We start from the raw sequence: 19461 nt of genomic DNA, 5'->3' as shown, positions 1-19461 counted from the left end.
TTTCTTTCTGTCTCGTTCCCCCAAAAAGGAGCATGTTATAACCTAGGGAGGAGAGAGAGAACACCGAGTGTGAACAGTAGCAACAGAAGAATAGATCTGGGCCGGGCGTGGTGGCTCACCCCTGTAATCCCAGTAATTGGGGAGGCCGAGGCAGGTGGATCACTTGAGGTCAGGAGTTCGAGGCCAGCCTAGCCAACATGGTGAAACCCTGTCTCTGCTAAAAATACAAAAATTAGTTGGGTGTGGTGGCGCATGCCTGTAATCCCAGCTACTCAGGAGGCTGAAGCAGGAGAATCACTTGAACTCAGGAGACAGAGGTTGTGGTGAGCTGAGATCGTATCATTGCACTCCAACCTGGGCAACAGAACGAGACTCCATCTCAAAAAAAAGGAAAAGAAGAATAGATCTGGAAACCTAAACACTTGATACTGCCAAGCAGGTCATTCATGTAAAACTTGCATCACTATAATTATTGAAAATTGTTTACTGTAGAGTATAGAACATGGGATTGATGTGATTTCAAGAGGCAACAATGACACTTGGTGATCAAGTTATATACAGTAGACTGGGAGTTGAATCTAGGAATGAAGAACCCTTGAAATTGTAGCAACTTTGCTAGTTATGAACAAGTTATAAAAGTTCTAAAGTATCAAATTGTAGTTTTGAAAACATTTATTCTATGCTAACATCTTTTTAGGTCTTTGTGCTTTTTCACATTTAAGCTCAGTAACCTCTGGAAATGCTAACCAGCAATAAGTCAGGTCCAGATACGCAAGGTAGACAATCTGCTATAGACGGGAGAAAACTTTCCTGAGTAATTCTGATTCAGTCTTCATTTCCCCTTTCCCACCCTTCTGAGTATCACTGATCTAAGTGTGAATTTATAATTGCTGTTTGTAAATAAGTTGGACTTCATTTACTCAAATTTTCCTTGCATGTATATAAACCTTTAAATATCAAAAATATTAACATGAATTTTAAAAATTATTCCCGCCAGACATGGTGGCTCATGCCTGTAATCCCAGCACTTTGGAAAGCCGAGGCAGGTGGATCACTGGAGGCCAGAAGTTCGAGCCATCCTGGCCAACATGGTGAAACCCCATCTCTACTAAAAATACAAAAATTAGCCAGGCATGGTGGCGGGCACCTGTAATCCCAGCTACCCTGGAGGCTGAGGCATGAGAAGTGCTTGAAAGCGGGAGGCAGAGGTTACAGTAAGCTGAGATCATACCACTGCACTCCAACCTGGGTGACAGAGCGAGACTGTCTCAAAAAAAACAAAACAACAAAATTCTAATCTTTGCTGCCGTATTTTAATGTTACATTATTTTTATAGACATTTTCCTTTTTAAATTCAGAGTTGTCATACATGAAGTACACAGAAATGAAAAGAAAAGTTGTGAATGCTCGCAAGCTGAGATTGAGTCCTAATGAGGAAGCCTTCATTTTGAAGGAAGATTATGAAAGAAGACGAAAACTAAGATTGCTACAGGTATGATTTATTTGGAATAAAGTTTTAAATTCCTTTCTTCCTCAAATTACTTGTATTCTTTTACATTAGAATGTTCTAAATGTTATATTTAAAAACCTCGTCTGGGTATGCAAGAGCCCTGGTTCTTCAGTATTAACTAGTTTTGGAACACTTGAAAAACAGGCTGAGATGGTAAGCAGATTGTAGAAGAGTTGGAAGATAGGTATTATTTGACTCAAATATTGAAAATTGCTCTTTATCTTTTTTAAAAATGGTCTAATTGATAACAGGAAGCTTAAATGACTGAAGAACACTAATTGGAAAGATTATTAGCTGCTGAAACAAATTTATCAGGAAATTGTAGATAACCCTTTTCTAGAAGTGTTTTTAAAGTCTTTGTGAAGTATGTTTCAGGTACCGTTCTGTCTAGAATCAGAGATGATGTACAACAGAAATGGAGTTCTCACCTGGCTCTATCTATACTCTGGGCTATAGATTTTATTGAATCATATTTATCACTTTAGCTTTTATAGGTTATTAGAGTGATAATGGCAGTCCTTTTGGGAGTGGGTGCTGAATAAAAGCTATCAGTTAGGAGACATTAGATATAGTCTTGAGATTTTTACTTTTTGTACATTCAGATTTTCTGCTTTAAATAGTCCTTATCTAATACAAGATGAGTATCAAGGAGAGTTAACAGACTTAAGAGAATTCATTTGAGTTCCTGTTTCCAAATAGCTTTTCAAAAAAGTTTAAGTGAACTTCCTTTCATATAACCTGTTAAATACGCATTCTTTAGGTTCGAGAACAAGAAAGAGATATCGCCTTACAGATAAGAGAAGACATAAAACAGAGGAGAAATCAACAATTTACACGTTTGGCAGAGGAGCTAAGGGCAGAATGGGAAGAATCACAAACTCAGAAAATACAGAACTTGGAAAAACTGTATTTGGCAAGTTTGAGAAGTATGGGAGAGGGACATCGACAGGCCAAAGAAAATGTGAGATCTTATTTGACTACCCAGTTGTGGCAGTAATATTAGTCAAAAGTAAATTATAGTTGTTGAATGCTTTTCTGATAACATTTTCATGTATTGAATTTCTTTGAGGCAGCTTGAGCTTTTTTATAAATTTAATGGAATTTGTGAATAATAGGCTCATTTCTTACTAAGAGTTCTTTCAAGTAAAATCCATGTAAAACAAAATTGGTCTTCCTATGATGTTTAAATTAGCATTATTCTCTTCCAGTACTCCTCTATCTGGGGAAATAATAATCTTCTGAATCAGAAGTTGTCCACCTCAGGCATTTTAGAGAGATTTGGTGGGGCGAATTCAGATTTCTCATTTCAGTATATTTCCCTTAAACATGTGGTTTGAATGTATATACATTTGGATTTCATTTACTAATAGCAAACATTTTTTGATGACTTTCAGAAACTCATGGTAAGTCTGCCCCATTATTTTGATTTATTGTGATTTATGATGTGGAAATACTACAGTCCCAGAATCAGTCACATACAATAAACAAGCTAATTACAAAAAAAGTAAATCTTTGATATCAACTAGTGAGGAAGAAACTATCTTAAAGATTGTGGCAGTCTGTTTCATGGTGCTTGGTTTTAGCCTGTGTTTTTAATAATAGCCATTAAGTTCTGACTCAGATTTTTGTGGTTTTATGTGTGCCACATTCACTTCATGCCTTAGTGCAGTGTTTCCCAAACCTCTGTCATTTGAATACCACATTCACAATTTTTGCCCTTACTGGGAAACTACCCATATCACTATATATTTGACATTTTAATTTAGATGGACTCTTTTATTACTTACTTTAACCATGTCCTAAGTAGTTCGATATCCTATTTATATTTTTGTAATAATAGGTTAATTGATTGCATTAACTTTACATTAAAATGTTTGTGTTTGTGCCCCCTAATATGGCATATCATCAGTGGTGCTGTTACCATGCTCTGGGAAACACTGCTATAGTATGTAGACAGAAGATGACAAAATTGATAAATCACTTCTGACATCATACGAGATACATTTCTGTTATTCTTGTTTAACATGACATTTTAAGTAATGTATATTTTTAGGAACCTGATTTGGATGCTCTGGCACAGCAGGCAGCAGAAAGGAAAAGAAAAGCAGATTTGAGGCATAAAGAAGCCCTGAAAGTACAGAAAAATAAAAAAGAAATATTAATGAAACAAAAAACCTGGTAAAGTAATAATTTTTACTATAATCTCAACTGAAACTAACATGATTGAAAGTAGAGGATACATAGGATACTGTGTAAGCAAATATTAAACATCACAGTAGCACATTCATTGCATTTGTTAAACTTGATTTAAAAATAATGCTGGGGATGGAGTGATTTGCTTAGGTGAACATAATAACTAATGAGCTTTCTTTTCTAGTTATAGTTTGAGTTCAGCAGCAGTTACTAAGTTTCTGAAGAAATGTATGGCTAGTTCAGAATGCATGTCAACCAATGTCTGTCTTCTGATGTAAACATGAAATAAAAATTGATGTGATTAATAACATTAAAAAAGGTTGTAGACTCTGGAAGTCATCAGTATTTTTTGCATGTTGTAAAAATTAAAGGGCCATTCACAGGAAACATGAGTGAAGGAAAGTAAAAAATTAAGGGCCCCGTTACTAGTTAGCAATGGCCATTTTTAACAAAATTTCTGGGTTTTTTTTCACTCTAAAGAACATTGTAAGTTTCTTGGGTTGGTCCCCACCATAGAGCTTTCTGTCTTTAGATAGGCCTCTCTCAATTTCTAAACATTTTCTTAACATGTGTAGAGACTCTTTACACATGTAAAGCTTACTGAGGCTGTGGAATCAGACTAGAGGATTTCTTGAGCCTATGACTTGTATATTTTTAACCCAGAGAGTTGTACTGTAATATTATCACTGGTAGATTAATTGATGACATCTCTTGTTTCTTAAGGCATATAAAAGCTCGAAAGGAAGCACTGCTTGTGGAAAAAGAGAGATCAGCCAAAATTACAAGTCTGCCACCTCCTCCTCCAACTCTTTTTGAGGTGAGTTCGAGTATTAAGAGGAACTAGGTCATGATTATTCTTTACTGTTATAATTCACTGGAGGTCAGAATGACTACCACTTAATTGTACAAGTCTTCTTGTACAATTAAAAACTTTTACAGGAATATATCGAGTATTTTAAAATAATTCTAGATATCATTTCACCTATAAATACTTTAGTGTGTATCTCTGATGTATAAGGACTTTTTTCTTAGTATAATACTAATATTGTTTCCAATATTATTTAATACCCAGTATTTGTTCACCCTTCCTCAATGATGTCAAAAAAATTTTGTTGTTTGGAAAACTATAATGGTTTTGGTTTTGAAAAAACTTTTAATAATTCTGCCTTTTGAAAAAATACCCTTTATTTGTTGGGGTAAAAAAACTAGACTATTTGTCCTCTAGACTTTCCCACACTCTGAATTTGGCTTATTTTAAATGGTCAATATTTTACAGATAAATTAAGTTTCAGTTAAATTAATAAATGTGCATAAGATTATAAAGTATCCAAGTGCGATTTTTAATAAGAAAAGAGGAAAACAATGTTATAAATTAAAAAGAGAGATCTATTTTTTATGGAAGTAAAATGTATGCTTTTGTGATTTGAAGCTTGTTTTAATTACATTTTTAAAAAATGTAATTAAAACAGAAAATTTTTAAAATATTTGTTCTCCACATTAGCTTGTTACAGTTATTGAAATGGCTATTTGGATGATTGTCAAAATTACCTAGTTATTTTTATCTGAAAAATTAAATAGAAGTAAACCCACAAATACAGGGATGTCTAATATAGTTGCACATACAAGTATATTCTGTATAAGCATAAGTACCAGATATTCACTTCTTAGACCTTTCAGTTTGTCAGACTTCCTGCTTTTTTACGTTGAGCTATCTACCATGTAACATTTGATCCAACAAAATTCAGACGTAAAAGTCGTATTTCAGTCACTCCCTCAGTACAAAGTGACACGATAAAAGCTAGGCAATATATTATCCATGATGCCTTTTGATTATCTTTGTATTAATTCTTAGTATTTATAACAAGCCAAAGTCAAAAATTTATAAAAAGCAAACAAATCTCTGTAAGTGCTTTGACAAGCATGAGTTATATCAGTGGGCATGAACTATTTAGTTCTTTTTTTCTTTTGAGACAGAGTCTCACTCTGTCACCCAGGCTGGAATGCAGTGGTGCAATCTTGGCTCACTGCAGCCTCCACCTCCCGGGTTCTAGCGATTCTCCTGCCTCAGCCTCCTAGGTAGCTGGGATTATAGGCACCCACCACCATGCCCAGCTAATTTTTGTGTTTTTAGTAGAGACAAGGTTTCACCATGTTGGCCAGGCTGGCCTTGAACTCCTGACCTCAGATGATTCACCCACCTCGGCCTTCCAAAGTGCTAGGATTACAGGTGTGAGCCACTGCACCCAGCCTAGTTCCTTTTAAGAAAACAGGACATATTCCTCATTTTTCCGTCTGCCAGTTTTCAGAGTGAAGAGTTGGTGTAATAATCAATGCCATTGGTGGTAAATGGGTTTTTTTTTTCCTTTCTCTTTTGTGACTCTCACTGTTAACTTGTGGAGGTTTTTTACTCAATATTACATAGTTCAATTGTAGTCATTATTCTTTTTCTTCTCACTGATGTTTGTAATATCTGAAATTTGGTCAGCAGGAGAGTCTTGAAGTTGTTTCTTGCATCCCCGTGACTCCATGAGCATTTCCTTGCAAATGGCTCAGCAAATGACCTTAATTTACTCTGGCTTAATTTACTGTGTCCCGTATCTGGTATCTCCAAAGACCCCTGATTCTTTTTAGTGGAGAAATGGTACTTACAAATAAGATCTGGGTGACTGCATTCTTGTTTCACTAAAAGGCATTATTTTAGAAAAATCCATTAGCCAAGCCAATAAAGGTGTTTGGGATAAGGCAGTGTTTCTGAATGTCTTGAGATGGTTGTGAATTTATCACATAGAAGGGAGGGACAGGATTGTGGTTTGGGAAAAACTAGGTTGTGGGGTATTTGGGGGCCAGGGAAATGCACCATATAAGAACACTGTGTCACATACACAGGATATAGATGCATCTGTATCACTGTTTCTTCAAGCAGATAAAAATATAAATGCTGAGAAGCCTGAGGAAATAAACCTAGACTATTTAGTCTTCTCAAACCAAGGTCTTTCCTTAGTTAATTTAAGAAAATATTATTTTTTGAGGGAGCTGTTTACATGGTGAAGAGAATTGATACTTCTTGTGTACCTAAGAATTTAGTTATGTCAGGTTTTTTTTTATTCGTATGTAATTTAATCACATTAGCCCTGCATGTTAGATATTTCCATGTAACAAATGATGAAAATTGAAGGTCAGAGTTTAAGTAACGTAACCAAAGTCCTTTAATAGGTAAGTGCGAGAACCAGAGTTTATGTCAACGTCAAATTCTATAAAACTCATGATCTTTTTACTGCGACACTTAGCTTCCCATGAATATACTTCTTCAGAGTTCTTGCTGTTAAAGTTAACTACTTATGTACTAAAGTCTAGAAATGTAAACAATCACAGTCTTTTCATAGGTCTGTTAAAGAATGAAATTCATATTGAAAACCCTGAGATGCTATGAAGACTTCTCATATATCTATACCAGATGCAAGAGAAAAATGAGCTTTGTTTTATTCTTCCCTTGCTTATACCTTTTTTGTTGTTGTTGTTTGAGACAGGATCTCACTGTGTTTCCCAGGCTAGAGTGCAGTGACTCTTCACCAGCACCATCATAGCTCACTGCAGCCTTGAACTCCTGAGCTAAAGCAATCCTCCTGCTTCTGCTTCCTGAGTAGCTGTGACTACAGGCATGTGCCACAGGGCCTGGCATTTTTTTTTTCTTGTTTTCCATTGCTGCATGAGCCAGTGTCAGCTACTCCAGAGTAGAAAGCTGGTTTTGTCCTGTACTTGGGTAGATAAAGCTAGAAATAGTTAGTGTGGAGCAAAACTAAGGCTGGAAGATAGAACACGGGAAGTAAATTGAGTGATTAAATTATTAACAGATCATCCTAATTCTGCCAGGCTAAGGGCTGATTTCACTGAAAACTTAGGTGCAATTCATTGGAAATCCTGTTATAATCAATAAGGATTCATAGTAATCGAAATCTCAAATTGTGATCCCAATTTTGGGAGGATTCCAAATTCAATCTATACATAATTGCCTTTACTCTGGAAGTACTGGTGCTTTAAAATGTGTAAACTGAATCACATTTGTATATCAAATTACATAATTTTAGAGACTTGTTTTCTTCAGAGTTCTTCCTTTTCAAGAGTCCTATGGTTTATTTTTTTCAAGGCATTGATTTAACAGCTACTAAGATTCTTTGTAGAGTGAAGCATTCTAATGTGTACTACCATCTCTGAATTTTTGTTTTGTGACCAGTTTCTTACTGAACTTTAATATTAACTAGTTAAAGTTGGGTGTGGTGGCACCTGCCTTTAATCCCAGCTACTTAGGAGGCTGAGGTGGGAGGATTCCTTGAGCCCAGGAGTTCAAGACCAGCCTGGGAAACATAGCAAGACCCTGTCTCAAATATATGTATGTATATGTGTATATATATGCTAGTTAATGTTTTCATTAGTGGTCAGTTTAATTCTTTACCTGAATGATAAGACCCTGAATAAGGTCCTCTGTTGTACATACCCGGATGTATTTCCAGGTACTTGCCAATTAGTTATCTTCTGACTAGTCTAGGTAATTCTCAACTTTGGCTGTACATTTATCACCTGTGCAGCTTTTTTTTATTTTTTATTTTTTGAGACAGAGTCGTACTCCGTCACCCAGGCTGGAGTGCAGTGGTGTAAGATCGGCTCACTGCAACCTTTGCCTCCTGGGTTCAAGTGATTCTCCTGCCTCAGCCTCCCAAGTAGCTGGGATTACAAGTGTGTGCTACCATGCCCGGCTAATTGTTGATTTCTAGTAGAAAAGGGGTTTCTCCATGTTGACCAGGCTGGTCTCAAACTCCTGACATCAAGTGATCTGCCTGCCTTGGCCTCCCAAGGTGCTGGGATTACAGGTGTGAGCCACAACGCCTGGCCGCAGCTTTTTAACAGCGCTAATACTGGGCTCTGTTCTTAAAAACTTGTTAAAAGCTACTCAGGTAAGAAATAAGTTCTCAGATAACAGAAAGTTTCTCAGATAAGAAAAAAGTTCTTAAAAACTACTCAAATAATTCTGCTTACATTAGCCTGTTCACTTTTACTTGGATTTTCTTAATCCCCCCTTCTTTGTTTTTTTTGTTTGTTTGTTTTTTGTTTGTTTGTTTGTTTTGAGACAGAGTCTTGCTCTGTCACCCAGGTTGGAGTGCAGTGGCACACTTGGCACACTTTTGGCTCATTTTGCATCATTGCAGCCTCTGACCCCTGGTTCAAGCAGTTATCTTGCCTCAGCCTCCTTAGCAGCAGGGATTACAGGTGTGTGCTACCATGCCTGGCTAATTTTTGTATTTTTAGTAGAAATGGAGTTTTACCATGTTGGCTAGGCTGGTCTCGAACTCCTGACCTCAAGTGATCCACCTGCCTCGGCCTCCCAAAGTGCTGGGATTACAGGTGTGAGCCACCGCGCCCAGCCCCTTCTTGTCTTCTATATTGTTTCTTTTCACTTGAGTCCTCCTCATCATTCCACATTCATATATGTTATAGCTAAAACTGGTTAATTCTGAACCTATTCTTACTTAAACTTTTCTCCCTCCCAACCTGTGTTGCATTCGTGATGTCATTGAATTAGCCAGGCATGATGGTACATGCCTGTAGTCCTAGCTATGTTAGGCTGAAGCATAAGGATCACTTGAGCCCAGGAGTTGCAGTGAGCTATGGTCATGCCTCTGTACTCTGGCCTTGTCAACAGGCCTTAAAAAAATTAAAAATGCTTTTTATACATTAATTGATTCTCACAGTAATTGTCACAATGATCATATGGTATAGCAATAGCTATAAATCCACTTTTCTTAAGGAAGCTGAAGGACAGAAAAGTTGAGGGACTTTGCTAACTTTTCACTACTAGGATATAATACAGAAGACATCCAGCAGAAGTGTGAGCATTTCTTTCTGGATATTGTTTTCATCATGTTATCTGTAAAATGCATGGTTTATTATTTAACTTATGTGTAATTGTTAGAACTTCTAGTTGTTAGAACTGTTACTGTGAGCTCTTTGAAGCCAGCAGCCATTCTTTTATTTTACTTCTCATTGTCGTTCACAATGCCTTGTGTAATGTTTAACAGATAGTAGGCACTTAATATTGTCAGTTTAGTTAATTAATTAACATCAGTGTGTGATAGGTTGTGATGGGTTGAATCTGCCTTTACTACAAAATACAGGAAAGAGAAGGGCGAAGGTAGTTTACTTTCATTCTTCTGAGAGTTGTTTTGTTCTGGAATAAGTGTAATTTAAATATATTGGCAAGTGTTTCAGGAACAAAACTCAAAATACATCATTAAACATTGAGAAAATAAGACTGGTGTGAACTACAGTAGAATTTTTGTGATTAGATATGGAAAAGGACATGATGAGGCATGTTGTTTTCTTATAAATATAATGAAATGATTTTCATTTCACTTGATGGCCTATAAGCCCTTCTATATTCAGAGATTTAAAGATGAAATTTCTCTATAAATAACTTAAAAATTGAGATGAATAAAGCACATTGATTAGTTAGCGACGCCTTGAAGATGATTTGAAATACTGATGAGTCTGGTACTTTTATTAAAATTTGAAGTAATTTAACTAAAAATTTGATTTCATTATGAGCAGATTTTAGCATGTTTTGGATGCGGAGAACTCAATAAAATACAAAATAACTTTTTTTGCATTGGATTCAGCTTTAAGTGAAAATTAATGCTTTTAACCTATTTTTTTATGTTCTCGTTTCCAGAACATTGAAGTAAAAAGAATTTCTGCAGTCAAAACCAATAGTTCTACCTACCACCATCTTCACACTTTTGTGAGTAGAGAGACAGACACAAAACAGGTGATTGACTTATTGTTTCTTCATGCCCTCGATTTATTATTTCTGTGTGCATTGAATTGAATTATATCTTAATTATATTATGGTGTTCCCAGATTTCAAAATTTGTACAATTGGTAATAATAATCAAAAACCTTTTAAATGCTTTGAATTTTTATGTCAGGCATATGATGGTTTAATATGAATTAAAGAAACTAGTTGGCTATTTAAATGGTTATATTTTAAAACAACAGATTTTAAAGCTTTTTTTAATCATAAAATATTACATGCTATTTGTGAAAAATTTGAAACTATACACATAAGTGTAAACTATTGGGAAAACACCAGTTCTGTCATCAAAGTGGAATATGGTTAATGTTTTAATAAATTCATTATAACTTTTATTTAAATATAAACATATACACACTTTTCAAAACATGATTTTTAGTAGCCACTTAATATTTCATCGTACCATTTATTTAATCATTATTTTTTGCTTCTGTAAGTAATCATTATCTTGCACATTTTTATCCACATCTCTGATTATATATAAATTCCTAAAAGAGAAAGTATTGGCTCCAAACTGTGTAACATTTGATACAGATCATTAAATTGCTTTTTAAAAGCATCAACAACATAGGAGAATGGCCACCTTACCATAACCTTGTCTGCATGGAATATTGTGTTTTAAAAATTATTGCCAGTCTTAAGAGTAACAAATGATATATTGTTATTATAATTGCTATTTCTCTGTGTCAATGGGGGTTTTAATTTTTTTCATGTTGAATATATTTGGCTACTAGGAAAATAAATTTTATAGCATTCCTGTGGCATTTAGAATGCAACAAATACACATTTTGGTTGACTGCTTAATAGCAGGTATTAAAGCAATATTCAGTTAAGAACTAAAATGAATATCACAGAATGAACTTCTAAGATGCAAGAGTAAATCTGAGATTTATTTAAAATTGTAAAGTATTATTTCATTTTCAACATTATAATGTAGGAACAATAACTTCAATTTGTTGCTAAATGCTTAACTATTCACTGCATTTTTGTGATATTAAAAAGATGTTACCTTTTAACTAAGATTGATGATGAATTATTTTTTTACCTAACTCCATCAGCATAGGGTGCTGCTGGTATTAAATTAATATCCATAAGCTTTCTTTTTTGATAGTAACTAGAAGACCTACCTCCTTTTCAATTTTTGGACTTAAAAATTAGATCAGTAGTTACAATGATAAAGGGTTAGAAAAAAGTTAGGGACCACAAACAAATTTTATTTCTAACAGTTTTATGAAAGTGGTCCCACAAACTAAAGCTTTGTGTAGTTTGGAGATATGATTTCTGAATATTTCCAGAAATAGATTTATTACTGTACACCTTCTTATTCAAATATTTTCTTTTATTTGCTGCTTTACTCCATCACTTAGGAAAAATCTGTCCTTAAACCTTGGATTTAAAATGTGATGATTAATGTGTTTGGCTTTCAAGATAAAATTACCTCAGTTTTCATCTGCACTCAGCTCACATGCACAATAATTTTAGCATCTTCCCTGGAGGAGAACGATATGATCTTTATAGCAGGTATCATATAAAAAATATTTGCACTCTTGGCATATATGTTTGGGTATTTTTCTTTAGCAGCTTTCTCCGAACAAACTTGATTGTTCAGTCAGACTTGTTAGCACATAAGAGCTGCTATTGTGTGTGTGTGTGCTGGGATTACAGGCTTGAGCCACCGCGCCCGGCCTGAGGTTTCCTTTTTTTTTATGTTTGAGACGGAGTCTTGTCCTGTGTGTGTGTGTTTTTAACATCCTGATAAAGTAATTCCAAAATCTCTTGTATGTCATAATATATATCTTTGGCTGAAGAAGAATTATGAAAGTGACCTGCTGTAGTCCTACTTACAGCCAGTAGTTGTCTACATTTTGCTTTGTTACATTCGCTACCTCTACACACAACTAAGCAAAATATCATATGCTTAAAAGTCCTACATTACTTATTCATAGCCTTCATCATGTCTATTCTTTGTCAGTGACAGTTACATAGCACTTTTTTCAAATGAATTTTGCATTCTGAAAATATTTCTTGAATCAGATTCACTATATTGTTTGTGGTGAGACCCAGAAATGTCTGCAGAAAAGTGCAGCTGAATCAGTTAAATTCATCATCGATGTTCCATGCTCTATTGTATCTAAAAAGATTTCTGTCCAAATATCTGATGTGCAAAATGCAGAAATGTATTTATCAATAGCATTTATCATTCATATATCTTTGGTCTTCAAATACTGAAAATAGAATCTAACATTATTTCAACCAGATTTATGGTTATGTTTTTAATTACATTGACACAAATCTATAGGGGATTGTCTTCCTAAAGCTGTATTACAAATCTTGTTTTGAAGTATGATCAATAAGAACAAAATTTGTTTGTGGTCCCTAACTTTTTCTCTGACCCTTTATTCATATCCTTTATATGACTTTTTATATCTGGGCTGATATTTATCATTCATGTTGTATGCTATTTTGAAATTTTTCCTTTCTTTAAAATTTTGGTTTACCAAAATTGACATACTGCTTTTAATTTATCTTCAAGAGATGTGAAGAATTCATAAACAACTTTTTTCTTGAAAACCTCATGGCTGAAATGGATTGAAATATTGTTCTCAGAGGTTATTTTATTTAATATACATATTGATATACTAAATACTTCTAGAGATTATAATTTTGATTTAATCTAACTTTTTTGGTCTTGCCTGATGTTATTTAGTTTTGCATGAATATTTAGTGGCTCAAAGAGGATATATTTTTGATAAATTTGTTTGGCCAGTGTACTCCTTGTTAATTTATTAACCGTCAATCTCTTTACCTATTTATTTACCTCTTTACCTCACCATTTGAGAATTTTTAATAATCTTACACTTGAAGTTAACAGCTTTCTTGGTGGTCATTAATTGTTGCAACTGGCTGGCAGAATTTCAACATACAAAAGACAGAAAAAGACTTTTACTGCTGGTTACGTTTAGAATATTTACCTATACTTGAAAGTGAATATTCAGATAATAAAAGTAAATCCAGGCTGGATGTGGTAGCTTACTCCTGTAATCTCAGCACTTTTGGAGGCCGAGATGGGAGGATTGCTTGAGACCAGCCTGGTGAACATAGCAAGACCTCATCTCTTTAAAAAAAAAAAAAAAAGTAAATCCAGACTCTGTGCCCCTTTCTCTTTTTTGTATTATTTATGTTAATGAGATTTATGGGTATTTACCTTTCAATACTGTCATTTTAATGAGGTTTCCTTTTTTTTTTATTTTTTATTTTTATTTTTTTTATTTTTTGAGACGGAGTCTCGCTCTGTCGCCCAGGCTGGAGTGCAGTGTCCGGATCTCAGCTCACTGCAAGCTCCGCCTCCCGGGTTCATGCCATTCTCCCACCTCAGCCTCCTGAGTAGCTGGGACTACAGGCGCCGGCCACCTCGCCCGGCTAGTTTTTTGTAGTTTTTAGTAGAGACGGGGTTTCACCGTGTTAGCCAGGATGGTCTCAATCTCCTGACCTCGTGATCCACCCGTCTCGGCCTCCCAAAGTGCTGGGATTACAGGCTTGAGCCACCAAGCCCGGCCTGAGGTTTCCTTTTTTTTTATGTTTGAGACGGAGTCTTGTCCTGTCGCCCAGGCTGGAGTGCAGTGGTACAATCTTAGCTTACTGCAACCTCTGCCTCCCCAGCTCAAGCAATTCTCCTGCCTCAGCCTCCTGAGTAGCTGGGATTATAGGTGCCCAACCACCATGCCTGGCTAATTTTTCTGTTTTTAGTAGAGACAGAGTTTCACAGTGTTGGACAGTCTGACCTCAGGTGATCCGCCCACCTCAGCCTCCCAAAGTGCTGGAATCACAGGCATGAGCCGCCACGGCCAGCAAGAGATTTCTTTTCTTACAAAGTGATGGAGAAATATGTTTGGAGGAGTATAACCTAATCTGGTTTAAAATGAGTAACTCATAAAACTTTATACTAACAATTTGATCACTTTCATAGATACATGCCGTTGATAATTGTGGGCATTTTAAAATATAACTCTTCTTATATTTAATTTTATATATGTAGAAAACATGATTTTAAGGTTTTGTTTTTTAGTTATTGCTTGTCTCACACTTTAAAACTTTTGCCTAAAATTTTTTAATGACTGCTAGCCAGATGCTCATTTGGCTGCTGAAGAGGAAGCTAAACGATTGGAAGAGCTACAAAAACAGGCAGCACAAGAGAGAATGGAACGGTTTGAAAAGGCACATGTACGGGGATTCCAAGCAATGAAGAAGATCCATTTGGCTCAAGTAAGACTTAAATTCTACCCGTGACCATTACTGATGGACTTACTAATAGCATTGCAGGACTGATTAGTGAATGAGCTCAAAGAAAGGTGGGAAGGGTGGGTGTTCAATATAGTCTCTGATTCATATAATTTCAAGTTTCCCAACTTTCTTTGCCCTCCCATTTCAAGTTCTGATTGGGTTAAGCTATTCTCCCAGTGTATTGCTGTTCTAAAAATTTTACTAATGAATTTGTTAAAAGTTTAATATTTCAATATGTCCAGAAACAACCTGGGAAAAAAATCACTTTCCTAATTTAATTATTTAAGTAGCATATGTGCTCTATAAATTTGAGGATTCAGTTCATTAAATATGCATTGAGCAAAGCACTTTTTGGTTTTGTAGAATGTTGTTTCAAAAATAAAGTCATGATCCTTGCTACCGCAGCTTTTAAAAAGTGACCATAGGCCACGCATGGTAGCTCATGCCTGTAATCTCAGCACTATGGGATGTCAAGCCAGGCGGATCGTGTAGGCCCAGAAGTTTAAGACCAGCTTGGGCAACATGGAGAAACCCCGTCTCTACTTAAAACAGAAAAATAAGCCAGGCGTGGTGGTGTGCGGCTGTGGTCCCAGCTACTCAGGAGGCCAAGGTGGGGGGAGGATCACCTGAGCCTGGGACAAGGAGATTGCTTTGAGCTGAGATCACACCACACCACTGGACGCCAGCCTGGGCCACAGAGTGAGACCCTGTCTCAAAAAAAATTTAAGAAGTGACTGTCAAGTCCAGTCAAGGTAGCTCATGCCTGTCATCCCAACATTTTGGGAGGCGAAAGCGCTTGAGCCTAGGAGTTCAAGACCAGGCTGGGCAACAAGGTGAAACCCTGTCTTTACCAAAAATCCAAAAATTAGCCAGGCATGGTGACCTGGGACTACAGAGTCAATACAGTCAGTCCCAATTTGGGACTGTATTGTAGCCTGGCACCTCATTTCCCGAGAAGGCTGAGGTGGGAGGATTGCATAAAAATGATTCATCTTATTAGAAGTCTGATTTTATTTTCTGAATTTGACTAATGCATTTGGATGTTTTAAATACCCATCTTAGGAATAAGTTTTTAAGTACTTCTTAAAGATGCTTTGGAAATTAAATTTTCTTATGAAAGTTTATTTTTATAGTTTGAACTAAATCATGAGCTTCTCCCTTAAATTTTTAGCTTTTATAAACTAGGAGTGAATTATGATCAAAATAACTGAATGTCTGAATTATTATCAGTAATTCTCCCCATCTAAGGTTTAAACCTATAGTAAAACAGACACAAAAAGCAGTCATAAATTGAACAGATTCTTCCATAAAAGCAGTAGTGTTTAGTAGTTAAGCAAGTGGGCTCCACAGTCATTCTGCCAGGATTTATCTCTCTCCTTCACCAGTCAGCTGTTTGATCTCAGGCAGATTAGTTAAATTCTCTGAGTTCTGTTTCATGTGTTTTTTTTTAGATGGAGTCTCACTCTGTCACCCAGGCTGGAGTGCAGTGGTGGGATCTTGGCTCACTGCAACCTCCACCTTCCAGATTCTAGCAATTCTCCCGCCTCAGCCTCCTGAGTAGCTGGGACTACAGGCACGCGACACCACACACAGCTAATTTCTTTTTTTGAGACAGAGTCTTGCTCTGCCTCCCAGGCTGGAGTGCGGTGGTATGATCTTGGCTCACTGCAACCTCCACCTCCCGGGGTCAAGCGATTCTCCTGCCTTGGCCTCCCGAGTAGCTGGGACTACAGGCACATGCCACCACACTTGACTAATTTTTGGATTTTTAGTAGAGATGGAGTTTCACCATCTTAGCCAGGGATGGTCTCTATCTCCTGACCTCATGATCCGCCTCCCCAGCCTCCCAAATTGCTGGGATTACAGGCATGAGCCACTGTGCCCGGCCCAATTTTTTTGTATTTTTAGTAGAGATAAGGTTTCACCATGTTGCTCAGGCTGGAACTCCTGACCTCAAATGATATGCCTGCCTTGGCCTCCCAAAGTGCTGGGATTATAGGTGTGGACCACCAAGCCTGGCTGGATTTTTTTTGTTTTTTGTTTTTTAACCTCCCCTGCCACACCTCTCCTGATCATCTGTTTTGTGAGGATTAAATGAGTTTAGTAAAGCCTTTAGAAATGTACCTGGAATTTCATAAGCTCAGTAAATGTTAGTGGTAGGGGTCATTGTTATAAATAATCCAAAAAAAAATATGCTAGCTTGCAGTGAGCTAAAATAGTATACTTACTGAAATAACTTTAGATAATTAGAATCTTAGTACAAATGAAGTAAGTTCATTTATAATTTTATTCTTTTTCAGGGCATGGCAAAAAAAAATTCATCCTCAAAAGACAAAATAGTTAAAACTTTAGAAAAGAATAAGTAATGTATATATGTTATCACTTTTTAATTTATTTTTATTTATTTTTTAATAAAGAGTCTCACTCTGTTGCCCAGAGTGGAGTTCAGTGGCACAATCTCGGCCCACTGCAACCTCTGCCTCACAGGTTCAAGCGATTCTCCCGCCCCAGTCTCCCAAGTAGCTGGTACTTCAGGCACGTGCCATCACGCCTGGCTAATTTTTGTATTTTTAGTAGAGACGGGATTTCGCCATATTGGCCAGGCTGTTATCAAACTCCTGACCTCAGGTATCTGCCTGCCTCGGCCTCCCAGAGTGCTGGGATTACAGGCATGAGGCACTGTGCCCGGCCCATTACCACTTTTTGAATGCAGGATTTCTCTATGTTATAGTAGACTTAATGTTCCTTATATAAGAAGGTTGTTTAAAAACCATGCAATCTCACTGCTAATAGAGGATTTCATTTTTCCTATCTGAACCTTTTTGCTGCATACTGTATTGTGGCCTGGGACCTTATTTCCTTCTAGTGTCTATATTAACTAATATTTGACTTCTACCTGCTTCTCCAGTTTTATCTTCTTTCCCTAATCATCCTTGCCTTACGTACCCTAGCTATAGTGAACAGTGCACTGTTTTCTGAATATCCCATGCCTTCGTCTCCATACTGTTTTGCTACAGTTTTTTCTTACATGGACTCATTGTCTTTCACCCACTTTTGTCTGGCTAAATCCTTATCACAAGGAATGAGAATTCTTGCCTTGTTCTCCTTCCTTCTACCACCAAAATTCCATTAGATAACCTCACTAAAACACTGATTAAACTTTCATATTAGCCATACTCTTTAAGCTTAAAGAAATATATTCAGATCTCCTTTAATAATGGAAATTCATAAGAATGTGAGGTAACAAGAAATATTCTATGTTAAGCCACAGTCAACTCTGGGTCTTGGTGCTTACCTCAGATAGGTATATGGAGAACTGGAACAAAATACATCACGAGAGCCATGGTAACTTATATAGAAATTAACTTCATGACTTTCCTCAGAATGGAAAACTGTAGCTGGCAGACACTTTTTGCAGCTAATGGCCTAACCAGTACCACTTTTTCAGAGTACTTATAACATAATACTACTTGTTTGTTGGTCTTACTACTAGGGAACTAGGGTAGGGTTGAGATTGTGTCCCTAGCACTTAATGTGGTATCTGGTATTCAACAAATAATTGTTGAATGAGTAAATGTCTGTCTTTTGGCTGAACAAATAATAGAGGAGAGGAGAGAAGCTTAGACCCTGATCCTCATTTCCCCTACCTGCAACACTGTTAATATTACCATACAAAGTTTGTGACTCAGTTTTTGTTAATTCTCTTTATTCTTGAAGAATCAGGAGAAACTAATGAAAGAACTCAAACAGCTACAGCAAGAGGACCTGGCACGTAGGAGACAGACTGTAGCACAAATGCCACCACAACTAGTTGAACTTCCATACAAACGCAGTGAAATGAAAGAAGACTGGCAGAGAGAATTGGAATTTGCCTTTGAAGATATGTACAACGCAGACAGGAGTAAGATATTTTCAGTAGGGCTTTCAGTAGTGGTTTTAACGTTTTGGTGGGAAAATATGTTTGTAATGATAAAGCAGTTTTTATCTTGAAATGAGTTCTCAATTTGAAGGAGGCCCCCCATAGTTTAGATTGAGACATTACTGTGACCTTTGCATTTTTGTGATCCAGTTATTTTAATCATTTTGGAATGGAAACATGTCTCTATTTTTCTTTTTTAAGAGGTGAAAGGGAATCTGATTCTGCACCTTGAACCAGAGCCCTTGCCCACTGTGACTGATCAGATTCAAGATGAAGAGCTGAACCTTTCAATGGAACAAGAAAATTTGGGTGCAGCTGAAGACCTTCCAGTGACAGAAGCTGAAATAATATGTTCTAGTGAAACAGATGGTAAAAACCCTTCTGAGCTAAATATTACAATATTTCACAGGAAAAGAAATGCTAACCATTAGCCAGCAGTTAGGAAAATCTGGTCTGATTTAAGTGCAAGCAATGAGTAATACTGATGGGATCGGTAGCTAAAGGAAACAATGTTTTTATATATCCATCACTGATGATCCTTTTTCATATGTGTAGGAGGAAAGTTTATTCAGACGTACAGATGATCTGAAGATTTTCAGGTTATTTGAGTTAGGTGCTCAATTCTGAATTCATTTGAAAGATTGTATGGTAAACATACCTGATAGCAATAACTTCAGCATATCCTGAGAATGACCC

At 36.4% G+C, this 19461-nt stretch overlaps 1 protein-coding gene across 8 annotated transcripts in view; it reads left to right on the top strand.

Annotated features, from left to right (window-relative positions):
• CEP295 (centrosomal protein 295) overlaps positions 1 to 19461 on the top strand; it is a 79612-nt gene that overhangs the window by 3609 nt on the left and 56542 nt on the right. For 5 of the 8 annotated variants that reach the window (XM_021926441.2, XM_003910547.5, XM_017948849.3 and 2 more), the window contains exons 2-9: positions 1359 to 1492; positions 2271 to 2471; positions 3564 to 3688; positions 4427 to 4520; positions 10425 to 10520; positions 14688 to 14828; positions 18564 to 18747; positions 18967 to 19134. In XM_021926441.2, the coding sequence (XP_021782133.2) occupies positions 1359 to 1492; positions 2271 to 2471; positions 3564 to 3688; positions 4427 to 4520; positions 10425 to 10520; positions 14688 to 14828; positions 18564 to 18747; positions 18967 to 19134 (1143 nt within the window). Of the gene's footprint in view, positions 1 to 1358; positions 1493 to 2270; positions 2472 to 3563; positions 3689 to 4426; positions 4521 to 10424; positions 10521 to 11960; positions 12087 to 14687; positions 14829 to 18563; positions 18748 to 18966; positions 19135 to 19461 lie in introns of those variants that run through there. The other 3 variants (XM_009187099.4, XM_009187097.4, XM_009187098.4) reach the window with 3 other exon arrangements.

The sequence above is a fragment of the Papio anubis genome, chromosome 12 (genome assembly GCF_008728515.1).
Source record: "Papio anubis isolate 15944 chromosome 12, Panubis1.0, whole genome shotgun sequence".
Lineage (NCBI taxonomy): Eukaryota > Metazoa > Chordata > Mammalia > Primates > Cercopithecidae > Papio > Papio anubis.
This window is presented reverse-complemented; position numbering and strand designations above follow the sequence as displayed.